The sequence below is a fragment of the Rhinopithecus roxellana genome, chromosome 13 (genome assembly GCF_007565055.1).
Source record: "Rhinopithecus roxellana isolate Shanxi Qingling chromosome 13, ASM756505v1, whole genome shotgun sequence".
In the NCBI taxonomy this organism is placed as follows: domain Eukaryota; kingdom Metazoa; phylum Chordata; class Mammalia; order Primates; family Cercopithecidae; genus Rhinopithecus; species Rhinopithecus roxellana.
In genome coordinates, this window is record NC_044561.1 from 74417105 (window position 1) to 74444822 (window position 27718).

General features: G+C 49.5%; 1 protein-coding gene across 3 annotated transcripts; it reads right to left on the reverse strand.

Annotated features, from left to right (window-relative positions):
* Positions 1-1145: 1145 nt before the first annotated feature.
* Positions 1146-26883, reverse strand: EDN3 (endothelin 3). Of its 3 annotated transcripts, none has more exons than XM_010365161.2 (5): positions 26462-26883; positions 25628-25916; positions 5945-6121; positions 4675-4755; positions 1146-2800 (listed from the first exon to the last, which is right to left on the reverse strand). In XM_010365161.2, exons 1-5 carry the CDS (start codon positions 26511-26513, stop codon positions 2764-2766), a joined length of 636 nt encoding a protein of 211 aa, XP_010363463.1. In that variant the 5' UTR covers positions 26514-26883; the 3' UTR covers positions 1146-2763. The 3 variants fall into 3 exon arrangements, with proteins under 3 accessions (XP_010363463.1, XP_010363462.1, XP_010363465.1); XM_010365160.2 differs by having other exon boundaries at positions 4710-4755; positions 26462-26730; XM_010365163.2 differs by lacking the exon at positions 4675-4755 and having other exon boundaries at positions 26462-26730.
* Between the last annotated feature and the right edge of the window lie 835 nt (positions 26884-27718).

Below are 27718 nucleotides of genomic sequence, written 5' to 3' on the forward strand. Positions count from 1 at the left end.
GCAGGTGAACGGGATCCTGGGCTCAGAAGGGCTTGATGCTCATGGTGGTTTAATGAACCATCTGAAGTTCTTAATCCTTCTAAGCTAGGGGCCCTGCAATTTCCATAGCCAATCCTGCTCACAAATCCATAGACTGCCCCTTCATTCCTCCACCCAGATGCCAGAAAAGCCTGCCATGTCTGGGCCTCGGACTGCCATGGCTCCTGGAAGTCCTTGGCTGTCCTCCTCTGCTTGCGGCCTCCGTGGCACCTGAGCGGGCTCCTGGACTCCAGGTCCTGTTAGTGCCTCCAGTGAATACTGTAGCTCCTGCTGTGTGCTGCCCCACATCCTGCAGAAAAAAACCAACTCTCTCAATCCATCAAAGTCAAAACTCTCTAAAATGACTTTAATTAAAAGAAGAGGCTCCCGAGTTTTCTCAGATCAGGTAGCCATCAAACCTACTCCTCTTCTTGAATTTCTCTTTGCTCTCTGGCTGGGCCTGTCTTTGTCCAATTCCCTGTCTCCGATGGTCTCTGATTCTTTATTCAAAAGGCAGGTAGAGAAGGTAGGAAAGGAAGAAAGAAAATGAAGGAAATCCCACTCCTTCGGAACATCCCCAATCCCCAGAGATGTCTTACAAGCTTTAAAAACTTGCAGGTGTGATCACTGCTGCCTCTGGTTATCAAGAACTCAGCAGCCACACCCTCTCCCTAGAATCCTGAGCCCCCCAGCAGTGCCCTCTCCTGGAATCCAGCTTCCTTGCAGTACCCTCTTCCGAGAACCCTGAGCTGCCCTGCGGTTCTTCCCCTAGAATCCTGAGCCTCCCAGCAGTGCCCTCTCTCTAGAATCCTGGGCTGCACAGCCATCTCTGGCAGGGCCACAAGGAAGCCTCCCCATTCCTAGGAAGGCACAATGGTCTGGAGGAAGAACCAGCACTCTCCCCAGGTCTCTCTCTTCCTGACTGCTGTGAATGTTTTGTCTTCTTGGAACGGTCCCCAAACCCCACTTCTTCCTTAATATTCAGGCAGCCCCTCATCTAGCTCCATAACTGACTTTAGATGGATTCCACTTCCCAAACCACAACTTCTTCCTGTCCTCTCCAGAGGTCCATGAAAAGTCGACGCATAACCACGCACATAAAGACAGTGAGGAAGAAAACCCACAAATCAGAGCAAACTTTAGATTTTTTATTAGGCTTTTGGCAGTACTTTCTGAGTGTTTGAGCAATGAATGGGTTTCTCTCTGATACCATCTTGCCATGGTGCCAAACAGCACATATGCATTTTAAAAATGTAATTCAAGCTCTAAGGAATATGAGTTTGGATTCAGAATGCAATTTAAAATACCTACCTATCTATTCGTATATACAGTGACTACTTTGAACAGATCCACATAAAAAAGTTGGAGCAGAGAACAGTTTCACAATAAATAATCGCTTCTCTAAACTGTACAAAATTCTACCAGCAAATCAGCCACTTTCATTTCCTCAAGATAGGTCATCACTTTTATACCTGTAATAACTTATGAAATACGCATAGAGAATTTAACATTTGGTCAAGGCCAATGCTGCGTCATACACCATCTTAAATGTCTCCATACAGGGCCCTGGACACCCAACTCAAATGCCATTTCTTATCTCTCTGCGGCCGGGTGGGGAGATGGGTGGCCTCTCCCCTGCACAGGCGACTTTACATGGCAGGGCCACATTTCCACACTCATGGTAAGCTCAGCTCGGCTGGAAGAGAGCAGCTGAAAGAGATTTTGAACTGTCAGGCGGTACAATTCCCAGTTGTTGCCAATTTATATAGATAAACAGGAATTTACATAATTTACAAAGAATTTGTGTTCATGACTTATTTTGAAGCCATTCCCCAAAGATCCACATTTATTCATGAAAGCAAATATTCAACCTAATAGCCTTGAGCTGGGGCTGTCTTTATAGTCGGCTTCCTGCAAACAAGGCCTGGGAACTCCATTGTGTAGCCTCCTGGTTTCTATACAGAATACAGAGGGTCAGTCACTGAACAGGAACAAGCTCCGTATTGCAGATACTTTCTCCTTTTCTTGTCACAAACATCAAGGATCCTTTTTTCTTCTTCCTTCATTCTTTTGAGATACATTCTTTTGGTGGGTATCAAGCACAGCTGAAAATTTCTCTGACAAAATCCCATAAGCTTCAAATTCATAAACTCCCGTAGAGCTATGATCTGTGTCTAAAGCCGATGCCTCGTGACCCTCACTGACATACACCATGCAGCCTATTCTAGGCAAGGATATGAAAGTCTCATGCTTCTGCTGCATGGGCATTTTACATTTATTACAAGATGGACACGTGTTTACATTTGCAAAGAGTTAGCTTGGAGTCCACTTATTCGCCAAGAGAAGTCATGTCAAAAGCCAGTAAGTGGCTTTCCAACTTGCCAAACCTCTCCAAAAACAATTTCCTGCATGAAACCGGAGCTGCGGGCATCATGCTCTGGGGCACATCTGGGATCATTTTACCCATTAGGAAAACGGGGGTCATTTGGATTTGGGCATTCTTGCAGTGGGGGGTATTGTTAAGTGGGGACTCTTTGGGTGGGTGTTCTGCCCCAGGCAAATTCACTCCTTGTCCATAAAGAGGTGGAAATCTGAACTGTGTGTGATAAATGACAGAAGCCTCCCAAGACCAGGATGCTTCAGGCCTGTCCTCCTAAGGGGCTCCTTCCTGAAAGAGGCAGCGGGGGCAGGTAGATGGACCGAGGGCGAGTCCACTGCCGGGCACGAGCTTTGGATGCTGGAGGTCTAAAGCCTGCTTGCTTTGTCTGTCCTTGACTTCAACCTATCTTGGGGAAAGGGGGCAAAAGAAAAAAAGAAAGGTATGTTATGAAAGCATAGCTCTGTAGCTCTGTGAAGCTGAAAAAGGGAACGTCTTCCTACTGCCTCTCCAGCCTGTTCCTTGATTGGAACTGTACGTACCCTCTTCCCAGTGCTTCTCAGCAATTTCCGAGCCTATTACCAGACTGGAAAAGTGTGAAAAGAACAACACCAGCAGACAAGGCTGCTAGGAGCCCTCCTGCAGCCTGGTTCCATCTTTGATTATCACAAGCTAAGGACGGTGGCAGCTTCCACTCAGAATGCAAATCTGGGAATTACTAACTTGAATCTTGCAAGAAAGCAAGAACATTGGCTTAATAAGAAACTTTTTCTTCCCAAGTAAAGCTTTTTACTAGAGCTTTACGTGAGTCATAGAGACCTGAAAGAACCACTTTTCCAGGCCCTGCTGGGACACCTGCACCACCAATCGTATCTTTTGAACATGTGACACAGAACAGGAATAATCACCACAACAGCTAAAGGAGCTGTGTGCTTCTCCTGTATAGGGCTCCCTTCTGGCTGTTCCCTGAGCACACTCTGGGGCCTTTGCACTCACTGGTTCCCCTGCCTGAAATTCCTTTCCCTCACTCATCCCTATGGCTTCTCCCAGCCTTCCTTCAGGTCACCTGGTCAGAAAGACGAGGCTGCGTCAACCCAATCTCAAACTGCAACCACCCCACGCTTCCTACCCCTGCCATGTCTTTCTGTTATTCTTTGCAATCTCACTTTATATTGTACATGTTTGCTGTCTGCATCCCCCACTAGTTAAGCTCCATAAAAGAGATCCTATGCCTTGTTCCTGCTGTGTCCCCAACATCGAGAACCGTGCCCAGCCCACAGCAGGTGCCCAACAAATCTTTGCTGAACGAATGCATAAGTGAATGAATAAATGATGCAATGGATGGATGGGTTTAATTACATCCCGCCCTCACTGAGAGGAGCTTTGGTTTGGGGTGAGGAAGAGAAAAAGAGGAAAAAGAATGAAGAGGCAAAGTGGGACCATCTGGGTCTGACTCATGCTCTCCCGGGCTCTGTCTCTTCCGCCTTGGCCCTCCTCCTCCCGCTCCATTTTTATTATGGATGCTGACAGATCCCTCTCTGGACTAGACTAGAAGCGATCTGCCACCAATTTGGAAAGCCTCCTGTATACTGAGCATGGTTTCATCTTCCCTTGATCAGTCTCTGTAGAAACCCAAGCCACCTCCAGGCTATTATTATGAACACAAATTACCATCCCGTTGCAGATGTGCTGCTGAGTCATTAATAACGAATTCTGATTGATAGAATGACAAATAAGCCCAGTTTGACTACAGGAAACCGTCAGGATCTCTCATACAAAAAAGACAAGTGGGTTAAAAAAATAATAAAATGAACTGGAGAACCAAGGGACCCTGCTGTCAAGCTGCTGTAATTCACCTCAGCCAGGAATCAGCTGCTGAAAAGAAGAAATGATTTTTTTGAGGAGAAAGACCACATGTTGCTAAGGAAGCAGAGGCGAAGCGTGGGCCTAGGCAGGGCAGCCTGCGGGGCCTCTGAGAGTGGTGGTTGGCTAGCTTTGTCCAGGCCAGTGAAATCCAGGGAGGACATCACTGCCCAGAGCTATAAGGGATGCAAGGGCTGGCTCCCAGGACACAGAGCAAGGTGGCCAGGGCCAGGCAAGTGACAGCAGCTGTCCACAGCTTCAGCCTGCTCTGTTCCCAGAAACGGTCCACCAAAGGCACCACTGCCTGTGGGTGTAGCATCCCATGAGATCTGGGGTTCCCACTGGACCAGACCAGATGCCACCCCCTCAAAACACCCTCCACCCACCCCCGAAGGAATGACACATCGCATCTTCACCTCCTTTGACACAGGCCTCTGTTGGCACCTCTCACCTTCCCTTCCTCTTCTTTGTCTGTTTTTTCTGCCGTCCTTGAATGACTGTGAGGAGAGAGCTGGTTTTAATGAATCAATCTGCCTTTCCCTGTGGCTGCTTTTTTGGTGTCAAATTATGACTTCCTCTTCCCCACCAATGAGCACATTAGTGCATTCCCCAAGGACTGCGTCTCAGGCACAGTTTCTGAAGGCTAAGCACTCAGTGGGTGGATTTCTACCGAAGTACAGAATATGCTCACCACTCAGTTATTCTTCGGATGTTTAAAAGCCCGGAAGGAGGGAAAACCATGCAGTTCACACTGGGTTTCGCAGATGGCAGATCGTGGGGTCCTGAGTGCTACCGTCTGCCTTGTTGGGGTGTTGGGAGCTCACCCCTGCCTACGTCTCTTTTGTGTGCATCAGGGCAGCTCACCTACACCTGCTCCAGGAAGGGTTTTGAAAGGGCTGATCTGCCTGACTGGGTTCATGAATCCTGGCCCAAAGTTAAGAAAAAGACGAGTAAGGAGCATTAACAGGAATACCTGTTAAGTGAATAACAGCTCAAAGCCCCTGGGTCAAACATGGAGTCTGCCTGTTGGTCCCATTCAACGTGATCTACAAGATTCCGTAAAGCAACCAGGACAGACCACAGGGTCTCAAACTTGGGGGCCTCCAGGGGCTACAAAGTAAGATAAATTAGTAACACAGGTAAATGGATATTGCACGTCCTACTCAAACATGAGATGCCCCCACTCAGTTCCAGCCGAGAGTGGCCAAAGAGGAGGGAGTCTCTGAGATCAGATGGTCCTACGTGCTGGGTTTTTGTTTTTGGTTTTGTTTTTGTTTTCCCCAACAAGCCTTTTGCACTCTTATGGGCTATTTTCGAGAAGGCTAAAAACATGCATTTGGCAGGGGTTAATTCTTCAATCTTTTAAGTGTTGGCAACTTATTCAGATTTTCACAAAGTGCTGTACAGGCCAGAAAAACATGTCTGGAAACCAGATGCAGCCATGGCCACTGTGAAGCCTCTTTCCAAAAGGCAGCAAGCGGGTGGGCGCGCTGCATCTCCTGCCCTCCTGATGCTGAGGACCTGGGTCTTTTCTGGACTCAGCACCTCCTTTCTCTGGCCCACAAGATGACAGTGGGTCAGGATATGACTGAACCATCCTACACCCTCCTTGGAGAAGCCCCTGGCCTGGCCCTGCCAAGGGTTGATGCCTATCTGCAAATGAGTGAAACTGGAGGAGGGTCATACCTGCTGACGTCCAAAGTTTGGGTGCAAAAGTGCAGGCAGGCCTTGTCAGATCTCCCCACACAAGCGCAGCGCGAGTGTGGTCGATGCGAGAGCTGCAGGTTCCCCGGAAGCAGCCCCGCAGACCTCTTGCCCCGGAAGCTTCCTCTGTAGTTGGACAGTCCATAGGGCACGGTCTGTCTGCAAAGCACAGGGTAATGTTAGGTAAGCACACGCAGGCCTCCCTGCTCAGGGGCCCCCAAGGGTGTGGAGCGAGAACTGCTGCCTGGCTGAAAGGTCTCAGAAACTGGTGTTCACACCCTCCCTGCTGCAGCTCTGGGTCTTAGGAAGGTTCTGGAGTGAACTGTGCACTCCCTGCCCTCCGCAACCCCCAGGAAGAGAGTTGGGGCTGAGGGCATGGAAGGACATGGAGGGTCTGGGTAGCTGGGCAGCAGCCAGCCCTTTCAGAGCCCAGCAGGCATCTGGGCATGTGTGCTTGCGCTCGTGAGGCCCTTAGCCTCACCCAAGGCACGGGCTGCAGGTGTGGCCTGAACGCCCCAGGGCTCAGCGCTCTGTGAACATGGGCGGGCTTTCATTCTCTTCAAGACCAAACTATGGCTGGCCTAACTCCTCCGGGCCAGGTTCTGCTCCTCGGCTCTGGAAGTACCATCTGGGCCTCCACCTCACTTCATGGAAAGCCGAGAAATACCATAGCACCCTTTCCAGAGGCTTTTCTTCCTATGCCAAGGGCATGTGGGGCAACCTACGTGCTGGTCCGGGTCTTTGCCCTGATCAGACCACCTGCCTACCCCGCAGCCTGAGGCCAGAACTGGGCCTTGAACTGAGTTTCTTCCGTGTGCACAGCAGGCCTTGCAGTTTGTGCTAATGAGAAGACGGCAAATGCAATTACAGTCATTAGAGATGCATCCTGGCCTCTGAAAGTTGCTTCCTCATCAGAAGGAACACTCCATGCCCTCAGAGAGGTGAGCGAGGGCCCAGCCATGCAGCTGAGGGTGAAGCCAGCCTCAGAAGAGCCACATTATGAAGAGGGCTTGAAACTGTTTACCAATTTCATTTATGGTTGGTGTTGGCAGGCGGAGTGTAATGGCGTGGTTCAGAGCAAAACCCATGAAACCTGGTTCTAATGAGTGTGCACATCCAAATCATCACTCCCCAGAGAAGAAGGGGGCGCCTGCCAGGCAGTTCAGCGGGAAGAAGTTAAAAGCAGATTCTTAACTTACTAGCATGATTTGAGGGACAAATTACTAATAGCTAGAAGAAACATTGACCAAATTCACTTTTCCAATAAATCTTAGTTTTCTCAGTAGTCCCCCAAAATTAACCACCTTGGTTTCCATGAGCCCCACTTCGTAGTACCAATTATCCACTTCAAAGCGAGTCCTGACATCCCCTCTGCATTTTCTTTTTTCTTTTCTTTTTTTTTTTTTTTTGAGACGGAGTCTTGCTCTTGTCGCCCAGACTGGAGTGCAATGGCACAGATCTTGGCTCACTGTAACCTCCGCCTCCCTGATTCAAGCAATTCTCCTGCCTTAGCCTCCCGAGTAGCTGGGACTACAGACATGTGCCACCATGTCCAGCTAATTATTATTGTTATTATTTGTATTTTTAATAGAGATGGGGTCCCACCGTGTTAGCCAGGATGGTCTGCATCTCCTGACCTTGTGATCTGCCCACCTCAGCCTCCCAAAGTGCTGGATTACAGGTGTGAGCCACTGCGCCCAGCCCCACTCTGCATTTTCAAAATAAAATCAAATTGAATTTCTTTTCATTTGAATCACACACCATAAAGCCTTTTTGAGGCGGTGAGGGCAAACTGGGCAAGGGCGCCTCACAGTGACCTAATGCTTAGAGGGAATTCCCTGCTCTCGTCTCCTTGCTAGGTTGGACACAAGAGCCTAAAACTGACCCCGCCCTGTTTTTCAACTCTTGTTCTCCCCCTAACTCCTTCCCACCCAAGTTCCTCGAGAAACAGAGGTGGTGGGTTCCCTCCAGGCAGAGACAGGCTCCACTGATGAGCCGTCTGCGCTCAGGAAACGGAGACAGAGGGCAGGATCCAGCCCTCTACTGAGCCCGTTTTTTCTCAGGAATGGGAAATGGGGTAAGGGGTGCAGCAAGACAATGTAGATATTGTTTTGAGGCAGGGTTTGGCTAAAGGTGTATTTTTCCAGTAATAGGGCCACATTGAATCTCTAAGTGTTGACATTAAATCCAGCCCCCCATTTCTTGGTGAAAATTACACACAAGGAATAACAAGGCTCCCATTTCTCCATCAACAGTGAGACCTGCAATTTTGAAATTGCTGTCAGCTGATTAAGCATTTACACATGTAGAGCCACTCAACTTGAGCAAAAACACTCTAAAGTGTTTTAAGTAAGGAAACAAGGCAACGTGGTATTTGTTAATAAAGACAGGCTTAGCACTTCTCCAGCTGCCAAGCACAGCAAAGTGCTGGTATGCAAATGAACCTGGCAGTTTCAGAGAATGTTTAGAGAGGCAGGGCCCCCTCCCCTCCCCCACAGCCTTGAGGCACACAAACCCCTCCACCAAGGCCTGGGCCTTCCAGGTGTGCCCTGCTGGCTGACCTGTGCGGAGGTGAGGGAAGCTGATGGCCCAGCAGGGCCTGCCTCTGACATTGTAGAGTCTGGAACAAGAGTTCACAATGGAGGCCCACCTCTCACAGGGCTAATCATTTAAAGGTTTCAATCGATCTGATAAGCCCTTAAACGAAAAAGTGTTATCTCCTGTATCTGGACAAATGTGGCTTCCAAACACCTTACAGGTCCAGCCTTTAATTTAGAATCCTGGGCTCCTGGCCAATCCGTATTGGAATGTGGTGGAGACCTAGCACCTTCTCTGCCATCCTGCTCCATCCCACACCAGCGCTGGCTTCAAGCACTCCCGGTGGATGCCCCAGGCTGCTTCCCTGTAAGCAGCTGTCACCCTGCAGGCCTGCGGATATGTACCCGGAGCCCTGCTCATCCCCAAGTGTCAGGCCCTGGAGGATACCTGTGCAGGCCCTGAAGTGGTCTTGGGGGATGCGTGAGTAGGGAATTCCAGCCCCTGAATACCTGGAACAGGGTCTTGAAGAGGGTGCATTTGGCTTTCAGTCCCAGACTCTTGCAGTGGGGTGGGGGGCATGATCAGAGCAGTGTCAGAAGCAGTCCTCCAACCCACAGGGCCCAGAGTTGCAGTGTTTCTTACCCAAGTCTAAAGGCAGATTACTGGATCCTCAAAAGAGAGGGCAGGTCTTTTACTTCTTTTTTACCCACCATGGGCCTCACACAAGGCCAGGCGGACAGATCATTGATTGCGAACTGATAGTTCATGGTGAGATCATTCTAGTCTGGCAAGACTGGATTCTTTTCACCCTGAAGAGTTCAATAACCACAAAAATCACTGAAAGAATCTCCAATGTTTTTAAGCATCCGCTATATGCGTAGTATCCATGTAAGTGTCATAGGGACACAGAAAGGCGTACCCCTATGTGTCCCTGCCTTCAGGAGATATATGCTGTTGGACTATGAAAACAGGTAGAGGAAAAAAAGGCCAGTAGGTACAGGTATGTGCAAGGTACACACAGAGACACATGACCTGGTAATACTGTTCTTATGTTACATGATGATCACTTCACCCTCTCAACAACTTCCTGGTCGACAAAAGGGTGGTTGGACAAAGCAAAGGAGACACTGCATGGAAAATACTCAGCAAAGTGCCGTCAGCGAACAGTAGCTACTATTGTTATTTATCTGGTCTGGGAGGTCAAGTGAGTTGTATCAGAAAAGTTCCATCTACTAAGCCTGGCATTTGAGATGTTTGACTTAGCAATAAAAAAGGGTAATAAGGAACCCAAGGCCACAGGTCAGCTCATTCGACACCACCTTCTTACCGAGGTCTGATGCCAGATTACCAGCTCATGAGCGCTTCTATTTCAGTTGTGATAACGTACTCATATCTCATGAGTCTTTATATTTCATTTTTGTATGGCTTCGTCACTGGCTGTTTACTGAATAGTGAACAGGAAAGACCTAACAGTGGACCATGAACGTGAAATGAAATTGGCCGAGAACCTTGGACCAGCATGCCCTGCCCAGTGGTTGGGGCCTACTGCTCTGTAATACAATGGAGTTTTCACAATACAATCCTTTATACAAGTAAGCAGCTCTTCCATCTGTTCATGTCTCAGTTATAACACAGAGCTCCATGCAAAAGAAAAGCAGGTGAGAAGATTAATCCAAATACCCTTAGAAAAAACAAAATACCCTCCAGCACACCTACATATGCAATCTCTGGTGTTGTGTGTGTTCATCTAATACATTATCACTCAACTTAGGTATTCAGAACATTCGTTATTTGATTGGTGACATCGGAGTCTTATTTATCAAATGTTTCTTATTTGTCACATTTTTCCAAACATCATGTCTAAGTGTTATTAAATATTAAATTCCCAAATCTCCCATATCCATTCTTCATCTGCAACACCACACTGAAAATGCTTGCTTTCTCTCTACGAGAAGTTTCTAAATAAGGAAAGCTGACTTTTGTTTTAAAGATTCTGTTTTTAAGTTCCGTGTTGCCTTTTCATAAATGAATTAACACTCTCCATCTTTCTGATCAGGAACCTGGCCTGTATATCTGAAACTTTGAAAGAAGAGACACAGGTATTCCCACTGACCAGATTCTAAATTCTTAGGAAAGCTTATCAAACTGTCATTCCCTATTGAAAACCCAGTTTTTATTCCACCCACCACAACTGAATATCATTCAACAAATATTTGCCAACTGCTTTTCAACATGCAGGTGCTGGACTAGACTCCGGGTGAAACTTATGAACAGACAGACAAGGGGCGGGGCCCTGCACACATACACTTTTAATCCAGTACTGAGGTTAGCAAATTGGCATTTTTGTCAGCTTTTTACAGTCAACAGTGTTTTGTTTTTGGTTTTGTTCTGAGACAGAGTTTCACTCTGTCCCCAGGCTGGAGTGCACTGGCGCAATCTTGGCTCACTGCAACCTCCGCCTCCTGGGTTTAAGCAATTCTCGTGGCTCAGCCTCCCAAGCAGTTGGGACTACAGGCACATACCACCACACCCAGCTAATTTTTTTGTATTTTTAGTAGAGACAGGGTTTCACCATGTTGGCCAGGATGGTCTCAGTCTCTTGATCTCGTGATCCGTCCCCCTCAGCCTCCCAAAGTACTGGGATTACAGGCGTGAACCATAGTGTTTTTTGTTAAATCTGGAAATTTCACATAAACATCCCAATTTCCAGCTTTTCTTGAAGAATTGGAAGTTGTGCTAATACCAATCTCATATTCCAGCATGGCAGCCAGGTAATGATGTCAGAGACTGGGCATAAGCCCTTCATTCTGCCCCAGTCCCCACCATTTTCAGTAGTTTTATACCTGGCCCCATTCAACTCATCTTTTTTATGTGTCTGGCCCTCAGGAGCATCTGAGTTTACAACTCCTAGTCTAGTGGTTTATTCCATAAAGCGAAGGCAGACAGGTCAGATGACACATGAACAAAATTAGTACCTGATACTATTTTCCTCTTTACAAATAGAGGTGTTGTTTCATTTAAATAGAGGTGTTGTTTTCATTTAAAAAGCCCGGCTGGTGACTTGAGTGTCTCCCCAACAAATAGAACATGTTCATGTCACACTTAGGATACATGTCAAGTTGATGATTTACTTCCTCGGTTCACATTTTTCCTTCTGAACTGGGAAAGCAGAGGCAATATTGCCTTTTGGCCCAGGGGACATATTGTACAGAAAGCGTGGCTCTGTGACTTGTCCTGTGGCCAGGAGGAGGAGAAACAACTGTTTCCCACTGGCAGACAGTCAGGAGGCAGCCCCCAGCTGCCAGGCACCAGCAGTCATTGGATACCACCTCCTGCCATTCCCTGGAGAAAACTTCTAGACCCTTGCATGCTTTCTAACTACAGCTCGATTTCAGATTTTATTACATTCCCTAGAAGGCATCCCTCATCAACTCTCCCAAGCTTAGAAATGTCTGCCTGGGCAGGGAGAAAAGTGTCAATCACCTTTATTTACCATCCGTAATCTGAACCAGTTAGAACGTGGCTCTAATGAGTAAGACAGGGTGAAATAGGAAGATTAATCCAAATACCCTTAGAAAAAACAAAATGCCCTCCAGCACACCTACATATGCAATTTCTGGTGTGGAAGTGGCTGACCATTCAAAGGCCCATGGAAGGGACTCTCTGCTTCAGCGAACATCCAGCAGACACTGCTATGCACAAACACATGGAGACAAAGGGGAGGGATAGGACCAGGAACAGGGGCACCTGCACTCCAAGGACTGAGAAGCAGGGAATTCTCTGCAGCAGGAGGCCAGCATTGGTTATTTTTGTCTCCTAGGATCCAGTCTGCTATCTTTTCTTTGGAGAATTATCCCCCTCCCATTGTGTGAGGTCCCTGGGGGGCAATCAGTCGATGGACCTTACCTACCTCTGCCTGAGGACTGGTCAGGAGACCTAAACTGGGCCAATCTGACTCCCTTTCTCCCGAGACTCCTGAGAGGGGAAACTCGAGATCAGAAAATACTCTGGAGCTATGATTTGCCAAGCGGCCCCGCCCCCCCTTGTCCACTTGGTACACCCCTAGACCCCCAGTCCTGTCCTAGCACCCCTCCTTTCAGAGCCTAGGGTTTCTTCTCGCCTCCAGTCTGTGAGCTTTTTGGCGTCCTTCCAATAAACTCCTCCTGTGCTTTGCCAGCTAGACTACGTTTCTGTTGCTTGTGACCAGTGAACTCTGGCTGACCCTGGACCTCACTTTCATGAGATGGCAACCACGGCCTCTTGGGTGTAAGAGGAAGGCTTGTAGTCTCCCCAGCTGTTGAGGACAAGCAAAAATTTTCTTCACTGCAACAACACACAAAAAAGCATGTTCAGAATCAGGACAAACCCAGCACAGTAAGCTGACGGGACTCCTTTCCCGCAGGTGTGCGCACTGTGGAATGTCTGCCCTCCACAGGTGGAAGCAGGCTAGGCCCCTCCTTTCCCCTAGGTGTGCCCACTGCCCACTGTCTGTCCTTCAGCAGGTGGAGGCAGGCATGCGATCCCTTCCTTCCCAGGAGGCTCGGAGCCCACCCCCGGACACTCATTTGAACACTTCGGAAGTTTTGTCCTCTACTGAACTTAGTCCTTGCCCACTCATCAAATGCTTATGAAAGTCCACTGTGGGCCAGGTCTTATGCCAGACAGCCCATGGGGTGCGTTTCCAACCTCCAGGAAAGAAAATAGGCCAGGAAACATAGCTCCTCAGTGACCTCATTATACAAGCAGAGAACACACACAGGCGCTTTCTGGTTCTAAAGAATGTTATACAAAGCTTATGCTTCCTAAACATCAGAACAGTGAACCGGCAACTCATAGCTTTACTTCTGCTGCAGAAAATTCTCACGGTTTAAAGTTGGGAGGACCCAAGGCAGACTGTTCATCCCACCACCCCACAAGATGGGAAGTCTATCTCCTGCAGCCCTCAGAAAGAGCCCATGATTCTAGAATATTTAGAAATATCAAAAGTAGTGAGCAATGTGCTGTGGGTTAATTGTCGCCTTTTTAAAAAATACACTCTCTCTCCCTCTTTTCCCCCTCAAAAAATCTTTGGAATTATCCAGGACTTGGCTGTTTGAGAATTTTAACAGTATCACATACATTTTCAAAAAGAATACTGAGCACTGACCCCTACCAATCAGACCTAAGAATGAGGGTCAGTTCCTTTGTTTCATTTAAGAGATGGTGTCTGGCCCAGGCACAACCCACTGGCTCAGCAACAGCAAGACCTTGTCCAGCCGGAGCCACTGGTTGTGTCTGCCCCATTCACCTCTCCATCCAGGGCAGCTGACACCATGTCTGGCTCAAAATCAGGTCCCAATATCTCAAAAATAAATACCTGTTAAATGAATGAATGACTAAGATCCAAATCAGCCATCACTTCACGGCCCTACCCAATGTCCCAAACATACGACGTTCTTGGCTGACTCAATGGATCTCTACTTATTTTGTCCTTAATCAGCCAGTCTTTGAGGGGTTTTCCTAGAAAACCTTCTAGATTACTTGTGGCCTCTAGATTACTTGAAGTGGAAGAACTATGTCTTGGCAATAACTCCTGCAGGCCACATCAGCACCTTGGTGAACAAACTAGGCTGCACAGATGGGTAAGGTGGCAGAGGCAAAACAGAGGCTTTCCTAGGCTGGCAGACCCAGGCTTCTAGTCCCAAGGATGACTCATTCACAGGAAAGGTGGGCACCTTCCCTCTGGACCTGAGAAACAAAAGGGTTGGCTGGGTCTCTCCAGGGTCCCTCTGGCTCCAAACTCCACTCAGATATTTCCAAAGGCCCTCACCATCCCTTGAATATCCTTAAACAGCACAATCACTGGAGAAGGCCTTAGGCCTTTGCCCCAGCACTAACACCAAACTCAAAGTGTGGTGCTCCACCCCACCCCAGATAAGTGGTTCCCAGGATCTCATCAACTGTATTTAGAAAGCTTTAGCCCAAACTGTTTACACTCTTCCATGGCCTATTACCATAAGGCTGAGATTAAAAAGAATCTCAAAGTCACAGAATTTATCATCCCGTCAGCTCATTGGACCATAGACCTATTCCTCCCCTAACACAGGCACCCGCACACTTAAGGATATTTGGAGGAAGCACCAGGGGGTCAAAGGAAAAGAGAACAACAGAAAAATAACTCTTGTTGTGTGGGATTTTCAAGACTTATGGTTAAAAAAAAAAATTAGAGAAACAAACTCCTCCAAAACGTGGGGAATTAAGCCGTCTATGGAATCGTACAGATTAGCAGGTTTCCCTCCATCTGGTACAACCCAAATGCATCAAATGAGTTAGGCTAGAGTTTCTCTCCCCAGCCCCCAGTGACCCTGCTGAATTCCAGGCCGAATGTAGACATGAGAAATCCATGGCTGCCTGGCCCAGCCTCATTATAACTTTATGCAAAGCTGCAGACAGACAGGGCTCAAAATAGTTCCCAGCAGTGGAAAGAGAAGAAGGAAAACTGGGAGCAAGTATTTTCGTAAGGATGGGGGTATGTGCAGAGGGATTAAAAAAATGCCAACACCATCATACATGCCTTTGAATAAAGAAAGCAAGAGAAGACACCCTTGCTAATTTTCAGGAGATACCAGGTTAAGGATGGAAAAAATCTTCACGAGCAAGACTTGCGCTCACCATCATGATGACTGTAAAGATACACTCATCTTCCACCCAACCTAATTGTCTGTGTCCTTGCGTAATGTCCTTTTGGTAGCTTTGTCAGAGGTGTCCAAACCACAGCAACTCCATCTTGAATAGGGGCTGGGTAAAATGAGGCTGAGACCTACTGGGCTGCATTGCCAGAAGGTGAGGCATTCTTAGTCACTGGATGAGACAGGAGGTCCCCACAAGACATTGGCCACAAAGACTCCCACTAATAAAACAGGAGGTGGAAAAAAAAAAAAAAGATGGCCAAAATCCACCAAAACCAAGATAGCAACCGAAGTGACCTCCTGTTGTCCTCACTGCCCATTATACTCTAATTATAATGCATTAGCTGCTAAAAGTCACTCCCACCAGTGCTATGACAGTTTATAAATGCCATGGCAACATCAGGAAGTTACCCTATAAGGCCTAAAAGGGGGAACCCTCAGTTCCAGAAATTCATGAAGAACCCCCCCCTTGTTTAGCATATGATCGAAAAATAACTGTAAGTATACTCAGTCAACGAGCCCACACCACTGCTCTATGCAGCAGTCATTCTTTTGTTTCTTTACTTCTCTAATAAATTTGCTTTCACTTTACTCTATGGACTTGCCTTGAATTCTTGCTTGCTTGAGGTGCAAGAACCCTCTCTTGGGGTCTAGATCGGGACCCCTTTCCAGTAATAGCTCCAAGAGATTTATCACTTACCTCAAACTACTGAGTCTGTATTAGAGACACAGGCTTTATCCTCAAACAAGATGCCAGGACTGAGATTAAGGTGAGGCAGGTGAGTAAGTGCAGCAAGCTCAGGGCTGGATCCTGCCTTTATTAAAAATAATATTCGGTCGATTATGAATTTTTGCACTCATTTTGGTTTTCTGAAAACAGTGCATGACATTTTACTTGTTTTTTCCTACTGAGTTTTTGGTGCCTCCTGAAAGTTTGTACGTGAGGGAGTGCCTCACTCGCCCCAGTCTATTCCCAGCCCTGCAAGAGACCCATGGAAATCAGATTTCCAAAAATCCAGAAAAGTTACATGGACCTCTGCTGTCTCATGCAGCTGCTTCTGACTCTCGGCAGGGCTATATTTTTTTTTTTTTTTTTTTTTTTGGGACGGAGTCTCGCCCTGTCGCCCAGGCTGGAGTGCAGTGGCGCTATCTGGGCTCACTGCAAGCTCCGCCTCCCGGGTTCACGCCATTCTCCTGCCTCAGCCTCCTGAGTAGCTGGGACTATAGGCGCCCGCCACCACGCCCGGCTAATTTTTTGTATTTTTTTTTTTTGTAGAGACGGAGTTTCACCGTGTTAGCCAGGATGGTCTCGGCAGAGCTATTTTACACTCCACAAGCCATGGGGCGAAACTGTCCACCAGCGGCCAGTCATGTCATCGGCCATGTCTGTCAGCACCTTTCTCATCAATGCGTATGAAATTAAGCTGTTTCTGGTTTTTAAATTACTGAGCTGGGGAACAGGCCTCCCTGACGGTTCTGTTCCTGAGTTACTGTTTATTAAGAGCTCCCCCCAAATCTGCCCTGAGAAGGCCATAAAAGAAGAGGAGGCCAGTGCTTCCAAGCCTGTGAATGTCCCCAAGTTCTCCCGACGCTCTTGGCCCTCCTAAGACTCTGAGGTGGGGCAGATGAGAAACAGAGCCAATGCCTCATCCTGTCTGTCTGCTCTTGGGAGGACTGGTGGGTGAACCAGGATTCAGAAGCACCCAAAACTACGCAGACAAACAATTCATTCACGTGTGGCCATCTGCAGTCAGCCATGCTCTGCCATTTATTTTGCAAGTGCAATTAATTTCTATTCCAAAGTGCACAAAAGTCTGTGTGTATATGTGTGCGCATTTACAATTCTGAGGAACTCTGTTTCAACTAAAACACCACAACGAAGGAGACCAGGTCACTTTCTCATGCAAAACAGAGACCATCCCCTTCCTATACACTGGAACGTGGGGCGGTGCCGTAGACAGGGTCACCCTTTACAGCTCTCCTCTGAGGTTTGGAACTGGAATTATAAAGCAGCAGCATTGTTTGCCTCCCAGCTTCCTTTGTTTTAAATTCTTGCGGGAACAAACATAACCAGACACATCGGAGCCTTTCATCTGCCTTCAGATTTAAGGCCAAGTTCCTCACTGTAATGGCCCTTTCATCTTGCAGAAATCCAAATTCTCCCTTGGGGTCACACAGGGTCACAACCTCTTTGTACCAAGTTTTCTTGCTACAAATCAAACTGCCTTCCAGCCTCAAGTCCCTGTCTCCCAAGTGGAGATTAGTTGCATTCCACCAAGTCTGTTTTTGTTCCTGGACCACTCACTCCTCCTGCTGACTGGGGCAGAAAACGGGCTTTCTGCCTGTGTATCCCCAACAGAAAAGTCCTCGTAGGACTGACCTTTCCAACAAACTGCGAAATGTAGCCCCAAGTCCCTCCAATTTTAAAGAAGTAGCTTGCTGTCCAGTGTTCTAAGAAATATGCCACTCCAACTCAAAACTGGTACCCCAAAGTGTGCTAATTTCTAAGGAAGAGATAGAAATGGTTATGTGAGGGGAAGAAACTCCTGAAACCATGATCAGTCAGAACCTCAAGCTCAGGGTCCCTTTTAGTCTGGCCAACACCTTCTTCCTTCACATGCCCGTCTCAAAAGCACATCATGAAATGATGTTTTCTAAACCGGTGTCTGTGGGATTTCCTCCATTGCTTCCTGGTGACTCCCGGTTGGTGACACTCACTTCAGTCCTGGGCAATGTTGGGTGAGGTCGGAAGTGAGGCTACTGGGGCCCCATGGGGTCCTCAGCTGCAAATTACAAGGCATTATATCTACTCTACTGGACGTACCAAGGACATGAGAGCCGCAGATGCCTCACAGAGCTCTCAGCATAGGTGTTTAACAAAGAGGCACTAAACAGATCATTCCTATTCTCCTGAACTGACACCCTGATCACCCCAATCACCACCCCTACCTCCTATTTCACAGACACAGCCCCAGACTGGTGGCCGCAAAGAGCACCATGCCCCATTCCTGAAAACTTCCAGCGATTTACCAAGGGGAGAGGGAAGCAATAGAAAGCAGAAAGGAGGGGCTGGAAGGGCGGGACTGAATCTCAGCCCAGCCCAGCAACCTTTGACCACAGACTCTTTATCAGGCTCCTTATCAGCAACAGCAGACAGCCAGGCACACCTTTTCCCAGGGTCTGTAAGCCTTCTGCTAATGGAGGCTAACAGACCATCCTGCAGGTGACAGGGTGGACAGGCTTGCTCCGGGGCACTCCAGGAGCTAAGATCACAGTCGGACGGTCCAAGGAGGTGGACCCCAGCAGCACTTGAGAAAGGACTTTCTACTCACCAGCCAGCATCCTCCAGTCACAGGATGGGATATGGCAGAAGGACTGGCTCTGGCCCAGGAAGGGTTTCTGCAGGGCTGGAGGTTGTGTTGTTATCATTGTGGCCACTGTCTTCAAGACGTTGAGTGTTTACTAGATTATAGGCACTGTGCTAACCAAGCCCTGTGTACTTCTTGTGTCATCCTGAAAACATCTTTCCTCATAGAGTGCTATCTAGTCCCCCACTCTCTAGATGGGGACACTGAAGGTCTCAGAGGTGACATCTCCTAAGTGGCAGGTCCAGATTCCAGCCCAGGCATTTGAGCCCACAGTTGGAGCTCTTAACCCATGCAAATGGATCTGTTCCTCCTCCACAGGACAATTCGGATGAGTGGGCCCCACCCCCATTTCTTTCTAAACCCCAGGAGTCCCTACACCGCAGTGTGAAACTGGATCTGCAAAGAAGAGATGGATTTGAGCAGCCCCACCTCCTATGTCTGCCCTGCTCCTGTAACCACACCAAGAAACAAGAAGACAGAACGAGGCAGAGAGCAGCAGCCAAGAAAAGAAAAATCCTGCACCAGGAACGGAGCTCATGGCCTGGGGGTCCCTTGACCTCTCCCCCAGACTCAGCCCCCTCTGTCCCAGCTTCTCTGACATCAGGACAAACCTTCTGGTTTGCTTGGAGTGCACACTCATCCAGCCCCTCTTACCTGCAGAGAACCCACTAAGGGCTCTGGTAGGCTAAAGAGTCACATGCTTCTATGCAAGCCAAGGCTACATTTCCAGAATAAAATTTAGGACTTGTGATGGAACAAGAATTTGGGCTTTGCCCATGGCTTAACATATGTCAATAAAAATAATCTTGCAAAAGGGCAAATATATGATTACATAGAATTATACATATGAATTATCACTATCAAAAAGAACAACACCCCAGCCCTAACAATGTAACAAGGCCAGATCTCTACAAAAAAAAAAAAGAAAGAAAAATTACAAAATTAGCCAGGCATGGTGACATGCACCTGTGGTTCCAGCTACTCAGGAGGCTAAGGTGGGAGATTCGATTGAGCCCAAGAGTTCAAGGATGCAGTGAGCTATGATCGCATCACTGCACTCCAGCCTGGGCGACAGAATGAGACACTGTCTCAAAAAGAACAAAACCACCCTGAATCAGTCACGGATGGGGAACCATGTCTTTTATTCATTCTTGGGTCCCAGAGCCCCATTCCGTACTGACCCAGGTGAGGCACTCAGGGAAAACATATTGAATGAAGGAAAGCAGGAGTCACCTAAGAAGGCACATTAGTCACCTAAGAAGCCCATGTTGGGAACGTGCACACAGGGGGAGGCTTACAGGGCAGGCTTCAGGGCCAAACTTCTGGGCTGGCAGCCCAGGTCCCTACTCACAAGCTCTGCAACCTTGGGCAACTGACTCTGCCTCCTGGGCTCAGCTTCTTCCTGTAAACTACAGGGACAAGAGCATCCAAATAATGGGGCTATCATGCCGATCCCATTAGATGACATGAGGTCACAGTCATGGTCGGCCATCCTCACCATCCATGCATGGCATCAGAATTAGCAGCAGACTGTTCATGACTCCTTTCCAAAACCATGATGGCAGAAAGACTGGCCCTCTGCCTCAAATGGCCACATGTCCAACAATGATACTGCCAGGTGTGGCTCACAGGTCAGGGTGACTTTTTTCTGTTTGAGGTGGAGTCTTGCTCTGTCACCCAGGCTGGAGTGCAGTGGCCCGATCTCTGCTCACTGCAACCTCCACCTCCTGGGTTCAAGCGATTCTCCTGCTTCAGCCTCCCCAGTAGCTGGGATTACAGGCACACACCACCATGCCCGGCTATTTTTCGTATTTTTAGTAACAGACGTGGTTTCACCATGTTGGCCAGGCTCGTCTCAAACTCCTGACTTCAAGTGATCTGCCCACCTCAGTCTCCCAGTGTTGGGTTTACAGGTGTGAGCCACCACACTTGGCCCAGGGTGACTTTTATCAGGATCCCAAAATCACCTTCTGGTGCTCAGCTGGCTCCTCATGTTCGGGAAGTTGGGCTTCCAGATCCAACCGTTCTATCAGGATGTTCTAAAATTTGGAATATCTCTTCTTGAGACCATGCCAAGATGCCTTTCTTGAAGAATATAGAAGGCAAAGTCAGAATTTGTGACGCTGCCCTTTTGTGGTAGAATACATTAAAATACAAGTTTAAATGTTTTGTTTTTGTTTCGTTAATTATTATTATTTTTTTTTTAACTCTTTATGCCTTTAGGGGAGAAAAGAACTCAAAACAAATGGCATTCCTGCTGGATTAAGTTAAGTGTGGCTTGCTCCAGGGCAGTCTGGGAAGCCGGCCTGGGCATTTTGACAGGAGCTGATCAGACTGTTGGGATTAGGAGAGACCCGGCAGCTCACTGTCCTGGAGTGGCTGATGTCTGCACCTTCCAGAGGGTCACAGAGAGGCAATGGCACCTCCTGGTTCGAGGCCACACAGATAGTCATGGCCAGGACTCAGGGGCAGCACTCCAGAGTTCTAGAGTCTTCTCCACAAGTGGGGATTGTAAATCCCAAATTTTCCACCATGGTCATGATTCCCAACATCCTGCCCTGTTCTTTTCGTAACTACATTCCTATTTGCTAGCCCATATGTGTCAGATTTTGATTTAGAAATTCCAGTCACCATCCAGCATCGCAATGCCTCCCTCAGATGTCCTTAGAGGGATGAACAGGGGTAGGATCCCTCAGCCCATGGGTCTGGGAGGAACACAGTGGGGCTCTTTGCTGGATGCTTCACAGCTCAGTCAGCCATTGGATAAACAGGTTTTCAGTCTTCAGCCGGGCTCTGAGGGGCTGGTCCACCGTGAAATGTGGTTCAAGCTGATATCCCCATTATGGGTCACTTTAGGTGTCAACTTTGCTAGGCTACTGTGCCCAGTTGTTTAGCCAAACAGCAGCCTAGATGTTGCCCTGAAGGTATTTCTGACATGTGATTAACATTTAAATCAGTAGACTTTGGGCAAAGCAGCTGACCCTCCAAAATGCATGGGCCTCATCCAATCTGCTGAGGGCCTTCACAGAAAAGACAGGTTCCCAAACAGAAAAGAATTCTGCTTCCAGACCTCCTTGACATCAATTTCCTTGGGAATTTTCAGCCTGCTGGCAAGCAGATTTCTGTCCTGCGTAGCCCCCACAATCGTGTAAGCCAAATTCACAAAATCTCTCTTTCTCTCTCTCCATATATATATTTCTGGAGGGACATTGCCCATAACTTCTGTCTTATCCTCCATAAAAATCCATGGCCCCCAAGAGCAACCAAATATTTCCTTTGGCAACTACACTTCTGATATATGCATAATCTGCACACACACACCCTGTTGGTTCTGTCTCTCTGGAGAACTCTGTCTCCTACAGGCCCCAGCTACCTGCTTCTTCAGTCTGCTCATAGAGAACAGCTGCAGTGTACAAGGACATCAGCACACGGATCTCTTGTTCACCACCTGTCCCCTTACTATCTTATTCTTGGCAAATTTTCCATGACAATAGGATGGGATATGTTTTTCTCTGATTTGGGACCTTGTTTTTGTTGGCAGTGCTGGGATGGCTTGGGGACTGTTGGGGACAGCCAAGGAAAGGCTAATGGAAATCATGCTAGCCCACTGATGAGCTGTGATCCCAGCAGCCCTGACGGGGCAAGTATAAATTTGGTTCCTCTTTGGGGCCATGGACTTTTGGGAAGACATCACAGAAGTTATGGGCAACATCCCCAAGGAAAATTCTCTTGCCCACGGCCGTCTACAGGGATGTGCAGGCCCCTGAAGAGCAGCCAGGCACCTGGAGAAAGAGGCCTCCTGTGTGGGAGAAGGCACTGGAGATTTAGGGGCTCAGCAACAGCAAAGATGAGCCAGAGTTCCCAGGTTGCAGGACTTAGCCATAAATCAACCAGCATTTCCCGAGCATCTGTGTCATGCTGGGGGCTGACAGAAAGGCCGACCAATCTCGGGTCTGGAAGGACTAAGGAGGGGAAGAAAGCAGGAGGGCCAAAGGGACAGCTGAGGAATCTCAGACCTTCTTTCCAAAAGAGACTTAAGAGACCAACTAGTCTCTTGAACCTGAACTAGACAGTTAACTTTCCTCGAGGAGATGCAAAGCAGGTCTCGGTAGTAACTCCCAACATGACTCCTGCAGCATCTCAAATCCTCAAAGGGAGCAAAAATGACCGTACTCAAGAAATTTCTGTCCAAGATCAACTAGGAGTGTTGATCCTGTCTTCACACAGCTGGATGGGCAGTGGGAGAACTCTGAAAGGTGAAAAGCACCCAAAGTTCAAGACCCCCGACTGAGGCACAAGAATCAAGGCTCCTTCTAGTGCCCAGAGCAGCCGCTGCTGGGACAGGCAGAAATCACACCTAGTGAAGAAGTTCGGAGAGCGAGGCCAGTCCATGAATGAAGAGGACATGACAGCAGGAGAGGGGAACACACGAGAGGTGGGGTTGCGATCTAATGGGGAGACAGAACCACTAGAAAAGACTGTGTCACCCACTACCATGGCCTCTTTTGCTCAATTCAGTGATTTTTTTAGATTCCTCCCTGTCACTCATGTTCCCTGTCACTATAGCCCATTTTCTCTAATTGCAGTCTTGTCTGAGATATTTCAAAGATGACAGACAGACCTATCTACACATCTACAGAGTTTCAGGAAGGAAGGGAAGGAGAGAAGGAAAGGAAAGAAAAGAGGGAAAGAAGGGAGGGGGAGAGGGAGGGAGGGCAGGAGGAAGTTTGGAGGGTAAGAAAGAAAGGAGGGAGGCAGGAAGGGAGGGAAGGAGGCCATTCGGGAAATTCTGCCTCACAAAAATTATTTCACCTGTCTCATTTCAAAACGCTCAGGTCTGGCTATTGTCATTTTTGTTTCCCAAGTAGCTCAGGGGACGCCCAAACACCAGATTTAATCCTTCTTTCTTCGTGTTTAAATTGAACCAGGGTCGGGAAGGAGGGGAAGAGGTAAATCACACTTGAGGGGGGAAGTTATCAAGTTGGCTGTCCTGGAAAAAGTCAGAGATCCACAGCTTCATTTCAGGACAAACTCAAAATCATGAGACAGGACTTCAAACAGATGGCAGGGTGCATGAGACAGAATTTTAAACAGATCACAGGGTGTTGGTTGAGACTCTCGGACATGTCTCAAGTCATCGCTTCCTCCCCAGCCAGTGCTCCGGGGCTTGGTAAACAGCAACGAATGAGATGGTCTCTAAATCCTCTCCCGCCTGCCCACCACCCCAGGTCCCTACCTGTCATTCCATTAGCTTTCTTCTTCCTCCTTCTAGATTCACAGCTGGGGATTCTGGTCAAGACAAGAACTCAGTTCCTGGTGACTGCGCAGTGCCCTCCATTCTATGAAGTGAATTTGATCACAGCACAATGACACGGGATAAGAATCGGAAAGGCTGTGCCAAGGTGCAGGGGCTATAAGGAAAGGTGACTCCCATTGCTGTCTGAGGATAAGAGGCAATCGATGATGGCCCAGCACTCACGGTTTCTATCTTCTCCACAAAGGGAAAGAAACAGGGAGGCACCTCCCATCCTCTAGGTGGACACAGGCCAGCCAGCAAATCAGGGTATCATGACCAGCTACAGAATTTGTGGGACCCAGGAGAAAATGCAAATGTGCACCTTTTGGTTCAGAAAGTATTAAGGATTTCAAGACAGTGACAGCAGGACTTTAAGCCAAGCCAGAATCTGTCTGAGTGCGGGACCCTGTGCAAGTGTCCTGCTGGCTCAACGTGAAGCCACCCTGCCTGCCCTTCGAGCGTGATGGTGTGATGTTCCAGACCTATCCCAGATGTGATGAGAGGTCTTGTCCCCTGGTCTGAAAGACATTCCACCCCTCGGGTTTACTACCCTCCTCTGCACTTCATTTTTGAGGTGCCGATGACACAAGGAGGTAAGTGAGCCCCATCAAAGCTGCTACCGAGGGCTCAGAGATTACGGGGCTTGGGGGTAAAGGTAAAAGTGAGGAACCCGAATCAAGATGGCCCCGGGACACAGTGGCAAAGTTGCCTTTCCAGACTTCCAGGGGTTTGCATTCACAACCGTCTCTGAGTTCCCAGCTAAAAATCCCTAATAGGGTACAAGCAGGAGTCCCAAGAGATCCCATGAACACCCAGGGAACAGAACTTAGAGGCGTCTGATCCAAGTCCCAGATCTTAGAGATGGGGAAGCCAATGCCAGAGGGGTGGTGACCCAAGCAAGGTCAAGCCCTCTGTATGGCCTGCAAGATGATGTGTCAGAGGGAGAGGTTCCCTGAACACTGGGAGTCATCAAAGCCTCCCCCTGTCAGAGCCACACTCTCTCCACATGGCCCCAGGAGAAGGCTGACTTCCCCACAGGACAAATCCCAAGACAAATTCAGGATGGTGCTGTCTAGGGCCTAGGGTAAGAGAGTTCCTAAGGACTGCGGGAGAGAAGGGAAGGCCCTCTGTGGCCGTGGCAGTGGGTGACTGGAACCAGACTGTGGAAGGCCCATGGATGAGTTGATGTGAATTGGCCCTGCCTTGGCATCCAGCAGGGCCAGCAGGGAGGAAGGGAGCCCGTCCCGGGGGAATTTCACCCGGAGTGGACTGCACAGGTTCTATCAGGCTCAGCTAAACCCACGCTTAGACTCCCTGGAGACCAGGATGCTTTCAAGGAATTTTAAACCCCTTGGATCCTGGTGGAGTCAACAGTGAGTATGAGCCCCCTTAGCACCTGGGGAATGAGATAAACTTTCCGGGCTTTCTCTATCTCAAAAAAGAGACTCAGGGAGACTTCTCAGGTATCTAATCCCCCTGGTCAGTTCACTTCACTCAGAGGCAGCCCCCCCAACTCCCCCATCCAACCCCCCCCACCCCCCCCACCCCCACTTCCACAGGATCAAACTCAGGATTGAGTTTCTCTTGGGCCAGGCCCTCGAGGGGATGTGGCTCACACCCCTGACCTGCAGAAGAGACCTGGGCTGGCAGGAGGCCACAGCAAGAGCTAAAGGCTGTGCCAGGGCAGGCTCTGGGCTGACTGAGCGGGGCTGGGGTGGAGTGAGGTCCTCCTGGAAATGCGCAGACGTGGGCCTGGTCCGGGAGCCACGTTCCTCACCACGAAAGGCTGACTTACTCGGGAGTGTTGATCCAAATGATGTCCAGGTGGCAATAGTAGACACACTCCTTGTCCTTGTAGGTGAAGCACGTGCAGCGCCTGGATCGGTGGTGCTCAGGGGCCCCCTCGGCCACCTGCTCCTGCCCAGGACTTCCAGGGCTTGGACCCTGCAGTGCTGTCGGGGCCACAGTCCCCTCACCAGGGCCAGCCACAGTCTCTTCACAGTCGCCCTCAGATCTGGCTGCAGTGGGGACCTGGGACACGCCGCGCCTGCCAGCATCCCCAGACTGGGAGCAAGGCACCAATCCTGCAGGAGGCAGATTAAGGGGCTCCTGAGCTGAGTGTGCAGACCCCTCAACACCCGCCACCCCCAAACACCTGAGGAGGGGGGTGGAGCAAGCAAAATGTCTGCAAAGTTTCCAAAGCTCTGCGCAGTTTCTGAAAAGTTTCCAAGCTATCTGCACACTCTGTGAAAAGCTTGCAAACTATTTGCACCCGTTGAAAACTTGCATACATTTTGCATACTTTCTGAAAACTTTGCAAGCGTTTGACACAGCCTCTGAATAGTTTGCAAACTTTCTGAAAAGTCCCCAATTACATGAAAAACTGACCAAGTCGGCCCAGGCAGCAGGTCTCCAGCCAGTGCGTGGGTTGCAACCCCCAGAGCCCGTGGGGGTAGTCGTTGCGCGCCGCTTCTGCTCCCCAGCCTGCCCCCAGGCGTCTCCAGGAGTGCAGAGCCCAGGCAAGAGTTTGCTCCCCGCTACGCACATCTTCTGCGCGCCTCGGGTCCCCCGCCCTGTGTCCTTTTGTGTGCGCTCGCGCCAGGAAAGGCGCGCCGCCGCTTGCGCTTACCTGCGGCGGAGGTCACTGTGAGCCCGAAAAGGAGCCACAGCCCCGGCTCCATGAACCCAGATCAGGCGCCGGAGTACAGGACCAGGAGGACGGCCGCTTGTGGCCGCGAAAGGGCACTGGGGCCGGGTACAGCTGGCCTCGCCCTCCAGATGTGGGAGTTCGAGGCCGGCCGATCGCTCTCAGCGTCTCCAGCTCCAGCCAGGAGTTGGCTGCGGCGGTCACAAACTTTCAGAGCGCGCTGCCCATCCCTTTGCGGAGCTGGCCGGCTGTGGCTCGGGCTTTTCTGGTTTCTGCACCACCCCCGTCGCCTCCCCGCCCCCCAGAGGGGCTGGAGCTGCCTCGCGGGGCCTTTGAACCCAGGCGCACTGGGGGTCGCCTCCCAGGCGCTGGGGGGAGCTGGCCAGGAGCGCAGCGGCCCGAGGCGCACCCAGGACAGCGAGGGGCGGGGGCGGCGTGGCGTGGCGCGGCTGGGTGGGGTGGGGTAGGGTGGGGTGGGGGCCGGGACAGCTGCCAGCTGCTGGAAGGCCACGAGAGCGCGCGCACACACGCACACGCGCACTCACAGGCACACCCCCGCCTGCCAGTTCGCTGCTCCGGAATAGCAACCCCCCCTCCGCATCCAAGAGCAAGAACAGATGAGAAAAGGCTGCGCTCAAGGGGTGTTACATTTTCTATCAGGGCCTGAGGGAAAGACACATTTCTCAGTGTTCCCCGAGTGACACCTTCCCCTTGAAGAGCCTGCTTGCCAAGGAGCTCAGTGTACTTTACACTCTTGACTCACGCCTCAGGCTGGCTCCCTACCTCTCCCAGGAGTTCAGAGCCTGCGGGTGGGGCAGTGGCCTGGGGGCAAAGTCAACAAAGATCCTGGGTTAGCGGTCCTGTGGTGTCCAGGGATTCCTCAGCCATCCGCACAGATGGGGTGGCTTCAGGGGAGAGTCGGGCTCCTCTCCCTAAAGGCCAAGTTCATTCACACAACCGTCCGCACTATGGGAAATGGCCTCCAAGAGCCCCCTATTTCCTTCATAGCCTTCCAAGTCCTGTGTGTGGGAGACTGTCCCCATCTCCAGCTCAGATAAAAATGTCTGAGACTGGGAAGCCCTCCTCACTTCTCAGGGCACTCCTGGTCCAAGGACCCTCCTTTCATAACAGGTGGAGTTGGGGTTTGGGGAGCCAGAGTGGTTCACATCTGTAATTCCAGCTCTTTGAGAGGCCAAGGTGGATGAATTGCTTGAGCCTGGGAGTTCAAGACCAGCTTGG